Here is a 12631-nt window from a genome sequence, read left to right as displayed (position 1 = left end):
TCCTGAGCAAGCTCTGTACTGGTGGTGCCCCGATCCCGCAGCTGAATCAACTTTAGGAGACGGTCCTGGCGCTACTGGACTTTCTTGGGCGCCCTGAAGCCTTCTTCACAACAATTGAACCGTTGTTCTTGATGATCCGATAAATGGTTGATTTAGATGCAATCTTACTGGCAGCAATATCCTTGCATGTGAAGCCCTTTTTGTGCAAAGCAATGATGATGGTACATGTTTCCTTGCAGGTAACCATGGTTGACTGAGGAAGAACAATGATTCCAAGCACCACCCTCCTTTTGAAGCTTCTAGTCTGTTATTCGAACTCAATCAGCATGACAGAGTGATCTCCAGCCTTGTCCTCGTCAACACTCACACCTGTGTTAACAAGCGAATCACTGACATGATGTCAGCTGGTCCTTTTATGGCAGGGCTGAAATGCAGTGGAAATGTTTTTGGGGGATTCAGTTCATTTGCATGGCAAAGAGGGACTTTGCAATTAATTGCAATTCATCTGATCACTCTTCATAACATTCTGGAGTATATGCAAATTGCCATCATACAAACTGAGGCAGCAGACTTTGTTAAAATTAATATTTGTGTCATTCTCAAAACTTTTGGCCACGACTGTATGTTCAGGAGTGTTGGCTGCGCCTAGTGATTGGCTACACCTGATCTTAACGAGTGCTTGTTTCCTTTGAAATGGGGTCTGTTTGAATAGACTAAAATGAACGGCTCTGTATGAGTTAAAAATAACATTGCGTGCAAGCTCCATCCTGGTGGCACAGTGGACTAATTCTATGGATAGAGAACAGAAGATCATAGGTTCGAATCGCACTGACGCCATGCCACAAAATAAATATGTTTGCATGATTAATGCCTAAGCTAATTTATTTCCATGGGTCCTATCTGTGCTTGGAGTTCAAAACAGGTAACCTAAGCTAGCACTGTTATTAAAATTCTTATTGAAACATGTTCTCAGAATGTTATTTAATTACCATAAAATAAACTATAATTTCCGTTCTCAGAACGTTAATATAACCTGCCAGGAAAACTTTAAAGGAACCATAGTAAAACGTTCTCAGAACCTCCCTGCAACCTAAAGATTAACGTTCCTAGAACAGGCTAAATGTTCACATCCGTTCTCTGAATGTTTAAAAAACGTTCAGTTTTACCGGTCAGGAAACGTACGTTTTCGATCCCAAAACAAATGGGAAACCAAAAACTTTCGTTCCCACAACTTCCAAGGAACAAAATGTGCTAGCTTTGTTGGGACTTTGTTGTGTGTGTGTGTGTGTGTGTGTGTGTTTGTATGTGTGTGTGCGTGCATGCTTGTGTGCATGCGTGCTACTGCAGACAATATCACAATCCCTAACCCCACCCATATCAGACCGATGTCAATCTCTACACCAACATGAGAGCAACCCAATCAATCATCTGCAGAAGATCAGAGAGAAGGTGATGTCACAAGTACCTGTGACATTAACAGAAAATAAGAGTCATCACAAACTAGAGACAAACAAACACACAAACAGAGAGAGGAGCAACAAAGAGAGAACCAGAGACACAGGCAGGTCCTGGTGTAGCAGAGTACTAGACTGGCTAAAACATTTGAAGGTATAGGCCTACAGCAACTAAACAATGACCCACACAGACACAGGGAAAACACAACAGTCCAAAATTAAGAAGAACGAAATGTAATGAAGTGGTATACTCACCTTCTACTCAGTGTTGAGGTGTGTTGAGTCTGCCTACAGAATATTATGAGAATATGCTATAACCTGATATTGTTCCTCTTTCTCAGAGGATGTTATTGGCTAATACAGTGAGAGAGGGAAGTTTGTGTGTGTATGTGTGTGTGTGTGAGAGAGATATTCATGCCATAAGGCTAGGTCTGTCTCTAGAGTCAACATGCCCAGCAGCTTTCACCTTCACTAGCCTGCCTTAACCTGCACTACATTCCACACACACACACACACACACACACACACACACACACACACACACACACACACACACACACACACACACACACACACACACACACACACACACACACACACACACACACACGCACACACGCACACACGCACACACGCACGCACACACACACAAAATGCAGGATGAATGCAATTATTACATTTATATGACATACTAGCTCCTACAGGTTTTCTATAAAGATCTAACCTGTAGGAAGAAGATGGTGGTGATGATTGCTGTAATTTGATCATAATAAGTGTGTCTTATGACTGTTATTAGCAAGTTGGCTAATGCCCAAAATTACATTCATAGTTAGTGAGTATGATGAGAAGTGTATAGAGAAACAGAGTTGAGAAGCCATAACCACCACTCTGAGAGAGAGAGAGAGAGAGAGAGAGAGAGAGATCAGCTGGGTACAATAATGAATTCCTGTTCAGCAGGAATGTGATGACTGGCTGAAAGACACACACACACACACACACACACACACACACACACACACACACACACACACACACACACACACACACACACACACACACACACACACACACACACACACACACACACACACACACAAACCTCCCCTCAGGTTCCTCTAAATCAGGGACGGGCAACTTTGATGGGGTTGGGGGCCACAAAAAAATCTGAACTCATGAGGGGCCGCAGTGGCTCGCGGGTCTGTGTACCCACATCCATACCCACACATGCAGTCAGAGATGGCCCTAGCCTTTTGGGGGCCCTAAGTGGAATTTTGCTGGCCTCCCCACTCCCCCACTCTGCGAGCAAAATATTTGAGTGGCCTCCCTCTTGACAGCGGAGAGAAACAATTGAAGTTTTAGAGTTAATTTCCTGCAATTCTATATATTTTGTCATGGAGTGGAGAGAAGATTTAGCAGTTTTTAATATGATATCTGAGTGAGAGTTACTAACAAAATCAATGTGGACCCCCCAGTCGGTAATTTGACCATGATTACTACAAGTTTAGATATCAGGCTAGACTAACTTATCAATCTACAAATATTTAGCTGACATGAGCTAATTGAGTGACTGTCAGTGACTGACATAATAAGAGAAAAACTCCTAATGCACAACCACATTTAGAAAAATGCACATTGTGCATTCTACTATTCTAACTCAGCAGTAAGTTGAGACCAACGCCCCCAGTTTCCCATCCCTGCTCTAAATGCAACCTTTGTAGCCACTCCATTCCAGTCCCAGTTGACAGGGTAGCTGGGGTGTAGGCCGCCCCAGACATGTGATATTTGAATAGATTTTGCCAAAAGAAATAAGAGTGATATCAGCCAGTGTAGGAAAGTCAAGTAACATTATGTCCAAATCCAACAGAACATGAAGATACTGCCACTTTCTGGACTTAACAGGTACTGCAGTCTTATAGATAAATTCTACAGTCGACTCTGTTCTTACGGCCATCTAGTTTTAAATATTTGTAGACATTTCTTTCAAAGAGACATTGAATCAATATAACTAAGACGAGCAAAAAAAAAACTAATACATTGTTTTCTCTACAATCAAGATCTGATACTGCAGATTGTGTAGGTTGCATGTAGAAGAAACAGAATACTATAACATAGTATGTGTTACCAAAGTATTTTGTTAGGCTGCTGTGTGGTTGTTGTTGTTTGTGTTGTCACTACTAGTGTCCCTAATGTGTCTGTTGCCATGTCTCTCTGCTCAGCCATATCACTTCCTATTTGGCTGCCTGGAAGGCCTCCCTGTGTGTGTGTTTTTGTGTCATGGTGTGGTAGTAGACAGTGGCTCAGATACCCTGGACTATTTTAGTGTGGGGAGAGTTTGTTATGCAAAGCGTAATATGCTGGCACCTGGCAGGCATGAGAAGTGTGTGTGTGTGTGTGTGTGTGTGTGTGTGTGTGTTAGTGGCTGACTGACTCAGGGTGCAGTCCGGTGGTCATAGTAAGGGCTAGAGTAGGGACAGGGCTAGGGAAGGAGTAAACTGTGTGTATTACAACATATCATCTTTGCTTATTGTGTGGGTCACAGGAAGATACCAGGAAGAGGTGTTGGATCACTCACATTCCTAGACTGACTGACAGTCACAGAGAAGTTTGAGAAGCAGAACCACTGCTCTTCTCAATTCACTTCCCCACTGCTGTTGTCTACTGTGACCACCAGAGGGGGATGTATACATGTGTAAGTTACCAACCTTAGACTGAGGAGTGGCTTCCGTCTGGCTACTCTACCATAAAGGCCTGATTGGTGGAGTGCTGAAGAGATGGTTGTCTTTCTGGAAGGTTCTCCCATTTCCACAGAGGAACTCTGGAGCTCTGTCAAATTGACCATCAAGATTGGGGTCAACTCCCTGACCAAGGACCTTCTCCCCCGATTGCTCAGTCTGGCCGGGTGACCAGCTCTAGGAAGCGTCTTGGTGGTTCCAAACTTCTTCCATTTAAGAATGATGGAGGCCACTGTGTTCTTGGGGACCTTCAATGCTGCAGACATTTTTTGGTACCCTTCTCAAGATCTGTGCCTAGACACAATCCTGTCTCAGAGCTCTATAGACTCTTCCTTCGACATCATGGCTTGGTTTTTGCTCTGACATGCACTGTCAACTGTGGGACGTTATATAGACAGGTGTGTGCCATTCCAAATCATGTCCAATTAATTGAATTTATCACAGGTGGACATCTCAAGGATGATCAATGGACACAGGATGCACCTGAGCTCAATTTTTGAGTCTCATAGCAAAGGGTCTGAATACTGATGCAAATAAGGTATTTCTGTTTTGTATTTTTTTATGCTGGTTTTTGCTTTGTCATTATGGGGTATTGTATGTAGATTGATGAGGATTTTTTTTTTGAATCAATTTTAGAATAAGGCTGTAACGTAACAGAATGTGGAAAAAGGGAAGGGGTCTGAATACTTTCCGAATGCAACGTAAGTGCTTGGATTTTTTCAACTTTGGAGAAACTCTCATAAGATGGGTAAAATTTACATACAACAATCTTCTATGACAAATAATAAATAACGGTTACTTCTCTTTGAATTGCCAAGAGGTGTAAAACAAGGTTGCTCTTTGTCACCATACCTATTTAATATGGCCATTGAACTCTTAGCTTTAAAAATCAGATCAATGATAACTTTAAGGGGCTAAAAAGGAATGGATTAGAGACAAAAGTATCAACGTACACCAATGATTAAAGCATTCTCTTGAGTCCTCAATCTTCAACCTTGAAGGGCCTTATTGAGGACCGGGATAATTTCTCCAGTTTCTCTGGACTAAAACTCAACTATGATAAGTGTACTATATTATGGATTGGGTCTCCAAAAGATACAAACTTTAAATTTCAATGTGGTCTCCCAATTAAATGGGCGGATGGTGAAGTCGATGTGCTTGGTGTTAGGGGTGCCGCCAGGGATTTTGGGCCCCATGAAAAGATATCACATTGGGCCCCACCACCACAGGCCACACCAACCCTGCGTTAACATCCTGAGAATCAGGATGTTAACTTATATTTACTGATTGCTGTAACCACACACCTCCAGAACCCAATCAACCCATTCAAAGCTTTAAATAACTCAACTTTTGCAGGCTTGCAACTCTCTTGTAGTCCAAAATTTACTATACGATATTTACTGACAGTGAGCTGTGAAAATATAACACTGTGCAGACATGCATGCAACATTCTGCATACAGTGGAATTCACTATTTGATGCAAGACTGATACCCTCTATATGAAATGTGCTAAAGGCCTTTTACAGTCTAAATGTCATTTGAATGGTAAAATTCTTGAATGGTAAAATTCTTGAATCTTAACATTAATGAATAACTTAAAATAAATATAACTTAAATATACATTAACCTCATCAATTAAAATAAATAACATTATCATCTATTGAATAATATAACAAACAAAATAATAAAATCAGCAGCAGATTGTTTAACTAAGTATACATACCAACTAGAAAATATGCATAGTCACACTTCACCCCCACCGACATGTACAGATTACCTCAACTAACCTGTACCCCCCACACTGACTCGGTACCGGTGCCCCCTGTATATAACCTCATTATTGTTATTCTTATTGTGTTACTTTTTTATTATTACTTTTTTATTTTAGTCTACTTGGTAAATATTTTCTTCTTCTTGAACTGCACTGTTGGTTAAGGGCTTGTAAGTAAGCATTTCACGGTAAAGTCTACACTTGTTGTATTCGGCGCATGTGACAAATAAAGTTTGATTTGATTTGATATGCAGCTGTAAAAGTGGAAATCTAAATGGAAATGAAAAGGCCTGATGGTGGCGCTAGAGGAAAGGTAAAGTGGTCACCAAATCAATAGGTTTCTTCCACTTGGGGTCTTGATTGTGCACAACAAATTTTAATGCAATCCAGCCATTACTTTGAGATATATATTTTTCTCAGTCTGTTCTCAGTCTTGTTCTCAGCCTGTGGGCATCATGTGTGTTAGTGATCCAATATCCATAGCCATGCCATTTAACAGTTATCACTGGCCCTTGCTCAGCCTTACTCACCAAGAGCCCAGCGCCGAGCCTTCTTGCTAGCAAAGTCATTGATCAAGTCTTTGAAGTCCAGCTTTCTAGCTAACTGACTTTCAATGGACAGCTTGGAAAGACTGCAAAGCCTGTCCTGGGACATAGTGGACCTCAAGTAGTTTTTTAGCAGTTTTAGTTCACTGAAAGCTCTCTCGCCACCAGCAACGGTCACAGGCAGTGTGAAAAATATACGTAAAGAAATGCATACCTCTCCAAAAATGCTTTGCAGCTGCATCTTACAAATTGCATTCAGGAGACCAAGAGGGGCAAGTTAGGGGGGAAAGTGGAAGCATATACAGTGTTCAGGTGTCTTATTTCATTTTGAAACTCAGGTGTAAGATCTCTGGAATACTTCATGATCAGTGGTTGGCACACAGAAGGGACTTTATCCTCACTAATCTGCCCAACTTTCAGAACAGCAGAAAATAATTCTACAATTTTTGTTTTGCGGTGGTGTGGAACCTAATGTCCAAGTCACTTATGATGTTATCCATAGCAGTAAAAAACACTGTCTCATCATGGAATCTCTTATTTTTCTTCTAAATTGCTAAATTGAAGTGCAACATCCATTTGCGTAGCAATCAGTGTTGCCTCAGACAGCAGAGACTCCTATCCATCTCAAAGAACCTGCATCTCTTCGTTTAAGGCTCTGATATTGGCTGCCTCTGTGTCAAGTGAGATTTTTCCTGACTGGAGAATCAGGATATTAACTTTTTGCCAAAAATAAGAAAAATAATCTGTTCGTTTTATTAGTGAATTGTAAATAAGATAATATAACAATGATGATAAGTTAATAATTTAATATAGATGTTTTAAACCTAATGTTCTAATCATTTTTTAGGGCCCCTGTCAGTCACAGGCCCTTAGAGTCGTCCTAACTTCCCCCCCCCATACGGCGCCCCTGCTTGGTGTACATATCCCGGAAAAGTTTAGCGATCTCGCAAAACTTTGCAAAATAGATAGAATCTTGAAACCGTGGAGAGGGAAACACCTATCCATTTACAGGAAGATTTCCCTGATTAATTCTCTAGTTATATCGCAGTTTACATATTATTCATGGCCCCAGGAGAATCCTTTTCAAATCATGTGAAAAAAAGTATTTCACTTTATTTGGAATGGCAAGTTAAACCTCCATATTTATATAACGAACATGAGTTTGGAGGGTTAAAACTATTAAATATTAAGGCATTAAACCTCTCTCTTAAAGTCTCCATTGTACCGAAATTGTATCTAAATCCAAACTGTTTTTTTAGCAAGATACTATGAGGCCCATCCAATGTTAAAAAGTGGGCTCTTTTCCTTTTTGCAGATTAAAAGCTCACATTTCCAGTGGATTGACAATGGATCTCTGTTGAAAGTATCATCCTTTTTTTAAAGGAAGTCATACAGAGCTGGCTACAATTTCAATTTCCTCCTCCAAAAAAAAGGCAGATCGAATATTACAGCCAATAATATGGCTAAACTCCAATGTACTGAGAGAGAGAGAAAAAAAAATAATGGAAGAAATGTACAAGAAAGGTATAATATTTATGAAGAACATTGTAAACAAGGATGGTAAAATGATGTCACACAAGCAACTAACAACAGTGTATGGAGATGTATGCTCTAAACAAAATTATAACCAACTCATCTCATCTCACAAAATTGGCAGAGACAATTACTTAAAGAAGAAATGAAAGAATTAGTCTGTCTGCCACCCATTAAATATCATACATGGCTTGAAATGATTAGTATAAATATTTTTTTTTATCAGTTTCACTTAAAGTCAAAAGGTTTGACAGCAATGCCGTATGAAATTCAAGTCAGTTGGGAACATGTTTTTGATGTACCAATACCTTGGCATCGGGTCTATGAACTGACATATAAAACAACAATTGACACAGAAATGTGTTAATTTCAATTTTAATCCAGGAATGGATGTTCTGTCATAATATCAGGGTTCAGATGGACCTGCAGATGTATTGTTAGGGGATCTGAAGAACCACAATCAGTCAATGGGAAACATCATTATACTCTATTTTAGGGCAATATCAGTAGACATTTTACAAACAGGGAGGTTCAAGACACTTACAAGACATCGCAGTAAAATGCAGGGATGTATTGCAAAAGGAAATTGTTAAATGGAATTATACTGGGAAAGATGGGTTAACCTGTGGACATAGGAGGGTTGGAGTTAAGATCAGAATGAATGGTGGATTGGCCACTGTGGGGGGGAATCCAGCACTTGCAGGAAGAGGAAATTAAACTACATGTACAGTACATGTGAGCAAAAATAGCTGTAAGTAGCAATATAAGTATTGTTGTCCGTTAGTTTACAATCAGGGGAGGGATGGCACACTCTTTCAAAAGAGGATTCCAAAAGGGTTCTGCGGCTGTCCCCATAGGAGAATGGTTCCAGGTAGAACTATTTTAGGTGCAATGTAGATCCCTCTGTGGAAAGGGATGGAACACAAAAGGGTTTTACCTGGAACCAAAGGGAGTTCTTCAAAGGCGTTCTGCTATGGGGACAGGAAGAAAGACCAAGGTATTAAAAAATGTGTAAATATGTGTGACAGCTACAGAAGTTATCTGACTGACAGTAGCTCTGATGTCCAATGTTCCCACTGAGCTCATTCCTGCTCAGGGTGGAGCAGAGAGAGAGAGAGAGAGCGAGAGCGAGAGAGAGCTCTGATTTTAAACGTTCCCACTGAGCACATTCCTGCTCAGGGTGGAGTGGAGCAGAGAGAGAGAGATGTAGACAGAGAGAGAGAGAGAGATGTAGACAGAGAGAGAGAGAGATATGTAGACAGAGAGAGAGAGAGATGTAGACACAGAGAGAGAGAGAGATGTAGACAGAGAGAGAGAGATGTAGACAGAGAGAGAGAGAGATGTAGACAGAGAGAGAGATGTAGACAGAGAGAGAGAGATGTAGACAGAGAGCGAGAGATGTAGACAGAGAGAGAGATGTAGACAGAGAGAGAGAGAGAGATGTAGACAGAGAGAGAGAGAGATGTAGACAGAGAGAGAGAGATGTAGACAGAGAGAGAGAGAGATGTAGGCAGAGAGAGAGAGAGATGTAGACAGAGAGAGAGAGAGAGATGTAGGCAGAGAGAGAGAGAGATGTAGTCAGAGAGAGAGAGAGATGTAGGCAGAGAGAGAGAGAGATGTAGTCAGAGAGAGAGAGAGAGAGATGTAGGCAGAGAGAGAGAGATGTAGACAGAGAGAGAGAGATGTAGGCAGAGAGAGAGAGATGTAGACAGAGAGAGAGAGATGTAGACAGAGAGAGAGAGATGTAGACAGAGAGAGAGAAACTCAGGAGACTAGAAAGACATCCGCTCTCCACATCATGACCTTTCAATTCAAAGAGCTTTATTGGCATGAGAAACATATATTTACATTGCCAAAGCAACTTCTCTCTGAGTCTTAGCCATGACAAAGACCCCTCTCTCTTTCCCTCCACCCACCAACCCCATTCCCCCTCCTTTCCCCCAACCGTAAACAACTCAGGAAAGGAAGTTATACAAGCAAAGTGTGTGTGTGTGTGTGTGTGTGTGTGTGTGTGTGTGTGTGTGTGTGTGTGTGTGTGTGTGTGTGTGTGTGTGTGTGTGTGTGTGTGTGTGTGTGTGTGTGTGTGTGTGTGTGTGTGTGTGTGTGTGTGTGTGTGTGTGTGTGTGTGTGTGTGTGAATGACATTTTTACTTTTGAGTCATTTATCAGACGCTCTTATCCAGAACAGTAGTGAGTGGATACATCTGAGTACTTTTTGGTACTGGTCGGGGGAATGTGCCCGAGTGAACCAGTACATGATAAACCAGTTTCCTTCCTGACAGGAGCAGAGATCCCTGCATCTAAATAAAGTAACACACACACATTCACACGCACACGCACACACAGGGGGGGTAATTAACAGGCAGGAAGCGGATCTGCTGAAACATGTCTCAGGGGGTAGAATGGAACTACAGTAATGACTAACAACTAAGGACTGATGGAGAGAGATAGCGTCATCACATTCACTGCGTCAGATCTGGACAGCATGGATATGCAGCTCCTAGCCAGTACTGTATGTCATTATAAACTGGGTAGTTAGAGCTATGAACGCTGATTGGCTGAAAGCTGTGGTATATCAGACAATATACCATAGGTATTAAGCAAAATTACTTATTTACTGTTCTAATTACGTTGGTAATCAGTTTATAATAGCAATCAGGCACCTCTGGATTGGTTACGTTGTGCCTAAGAACAGGGCTTAGCAGTGGCATTTTGGCCTGAACCACAACCCCTTGGGACATATTGCATAAAAGACATCCAAGCGAGTTTTTTACTTTTTCTGTTGAAAAGCGATATCCTAAGTATAAATACAGTAAAGTACAAACACTAAAGGGTAAAAAAATATGTTTTGAGCAAAATAGTGTTTTCAGACACAACTGCAAACTTCAAATTCGTCAGGGCATGGGACTCCACAAAGTGTCAAACATTCCACAGAGATGCTAGCCCGTGTTGACTCTAATGCTTCCTTCTCCACAGTAGCTTCAAATTGGCTGGATGTCCTTTGGGTGGCGGACCATTTTTGATACACATGGGAAACTGTTGAGCATGAAAAACCCAGCAGCATTGCAGTTCTTGACACACTCAAACTGGAACCCCTGGCACATACTACTACCACACCCCGTTCAAAGGCACTTAAATCTTTTGTCTTGCCCATTCACCCTCTGAATGGCACACATACACAATCCATGTCTCAACTATCTCAAGGCTTAAAAATCCTTCTTTAATGTTTAACCTGTCTCCCTTCATCTACACTGATTGAAGTGGATTTAACAGGTGACATCGATAAGGGATCATAGCTTTTGCCGAGTTCAAAACAACTGGGAGCTCGGATCTCCGAACTTGAAAATCTCAGACTTCCGACTAGAGTGCGTGCAAAACAACTGGGAACTCTGAAAGAAAACGAGCTCAGACTAGGAAAAATCCATTTGAACAGTCATCTAATTTGTTATTCCAACTTGGGAACTCTGGCCTCTTTCTAGAGCTCCGACTTTCCGACCTGAAAATCACTGATGTCATGATTTGACCTTGTATTTTTCAGAGTTCCCAGTTGTTTTGAAAGTGGCACTTCACCTGGATTCACCTTGTCTGCATATGTCATGGAAAGAGCAGGTGCTCCTAATGTTTTGTACACATGGTCTTTTTTTGTTTTGGTTTCTTGAGGAATCACGAACACAGACGGTATAGCACTGTTGTCCCGTAGTGACCACAACAAGGTTTCAGATGGTCCCAGGCTGTACTTTCATCAAGTTTGCAACAAGTAGGTCAAAACCTGTAAAGTAGGCCTACAACAGTCTAATTCAGGATTTAAATCTCAGCAGTACTGCAGAGCAGCAAACAAAGACAACTTTGAACCATATCTCATTGTGAATAGGCCTAACCAGAGTGATCATCACTGCCCCAGCTGTTCAGTAGCCTAACACAGTATAACTCAAGTAGGCCATAAAGTAATTGTTACATTGTTGCAGTAGTGATCACACCCGGACTGGTCTAATGTAAATCAAGTATGGATAGATGATAGTTAAGCACTGCATCAACTCATCTGTGCGCAACTACACCCCGCAGACAGACAGCGCTGTGCATGATCATTGATTGCAACAGGCTGCAGCTTTGTTTGTCTTGAGTCAACACACAGACTACCAACACTTTTAAGAAGCAAATTTGGTCGATCATAACACGTGTTTTCTTTTCAGTACTCACCCGTTGCCATTGGTCATTTCTTCGGCCACCCCCAACATCTTCTTGGCTGCAGGGGTATTTCGTCTCCAACGGCACTTTCTTTCCAGATGTTTGGTGCTGGAGGGGATGTATTTTTTTGTATAGGCTATTGTTTACAGGCGATACTTTCTTAGTAATGGCGAATGAGCCTCGCCTATTTCTTTTTCTGTCGGTGTGTCTGGCTACTGCGCTAAAATGTAATTTAACCGGACTAGACCCGCCCTCTAAGCTTCTGATTCTAGTCAAATCATCCATGTAGGACCACGATAGCCTACAGAAGACTAGTCTTTACTGTAAATACCAGATGCATATATGGACAGCAGGTTAAATATAAAACTTACACTTTAAACCTCATGCACTAGCTAAATGTTGTTATTATATT

At 41.3% G+C, this 12631-nt stretch overlaps 1 protein-coding gene across 1 annotated transcript in view; it reads right to left on the bottom strand.

The window, feature by feature from the left end:
- The window catches only part of LOC120063774 (LIM and senescent cell antigen-like-containing domain protein 1), a 71532-nt gene extending 59106 nt beyond the window's left edge, over positions 1-12426 (bottom strand). The window contains exon 1 of the mRNA XM_039014068.1: positions 12232-12426. Within this exon, the coding sequence (XP_038869996.1) occupies positions 12232-12269 (38 nt within the window). The 5' untranslated portion in view covers positions 12270-12426. The remainder of the gene's footprint in view (positions 1-12231) is intronic.
- Positions 12427-12631: the final 205 nt, after the last annotated feature.

This window comes from Salvelinus namaycush, chromosome 19, assembly GCF_016432855.1.
Source record: "Salvelinus namaycush isolate Seneca chromosome 19, SaNama_1.0, whole genome shotgun sequence".
Lineage (NCBI taxonomy): Eukaryota > Metazoa > Chordata > Actinopteri > Salmoniformes > Salmonidae > Salvelinus > Salvelinus namaycush.
Note: the sequence above shows the minus strand (reverse complement) of the source record. Positions and strands in the feature narration are given on the sequence as shown.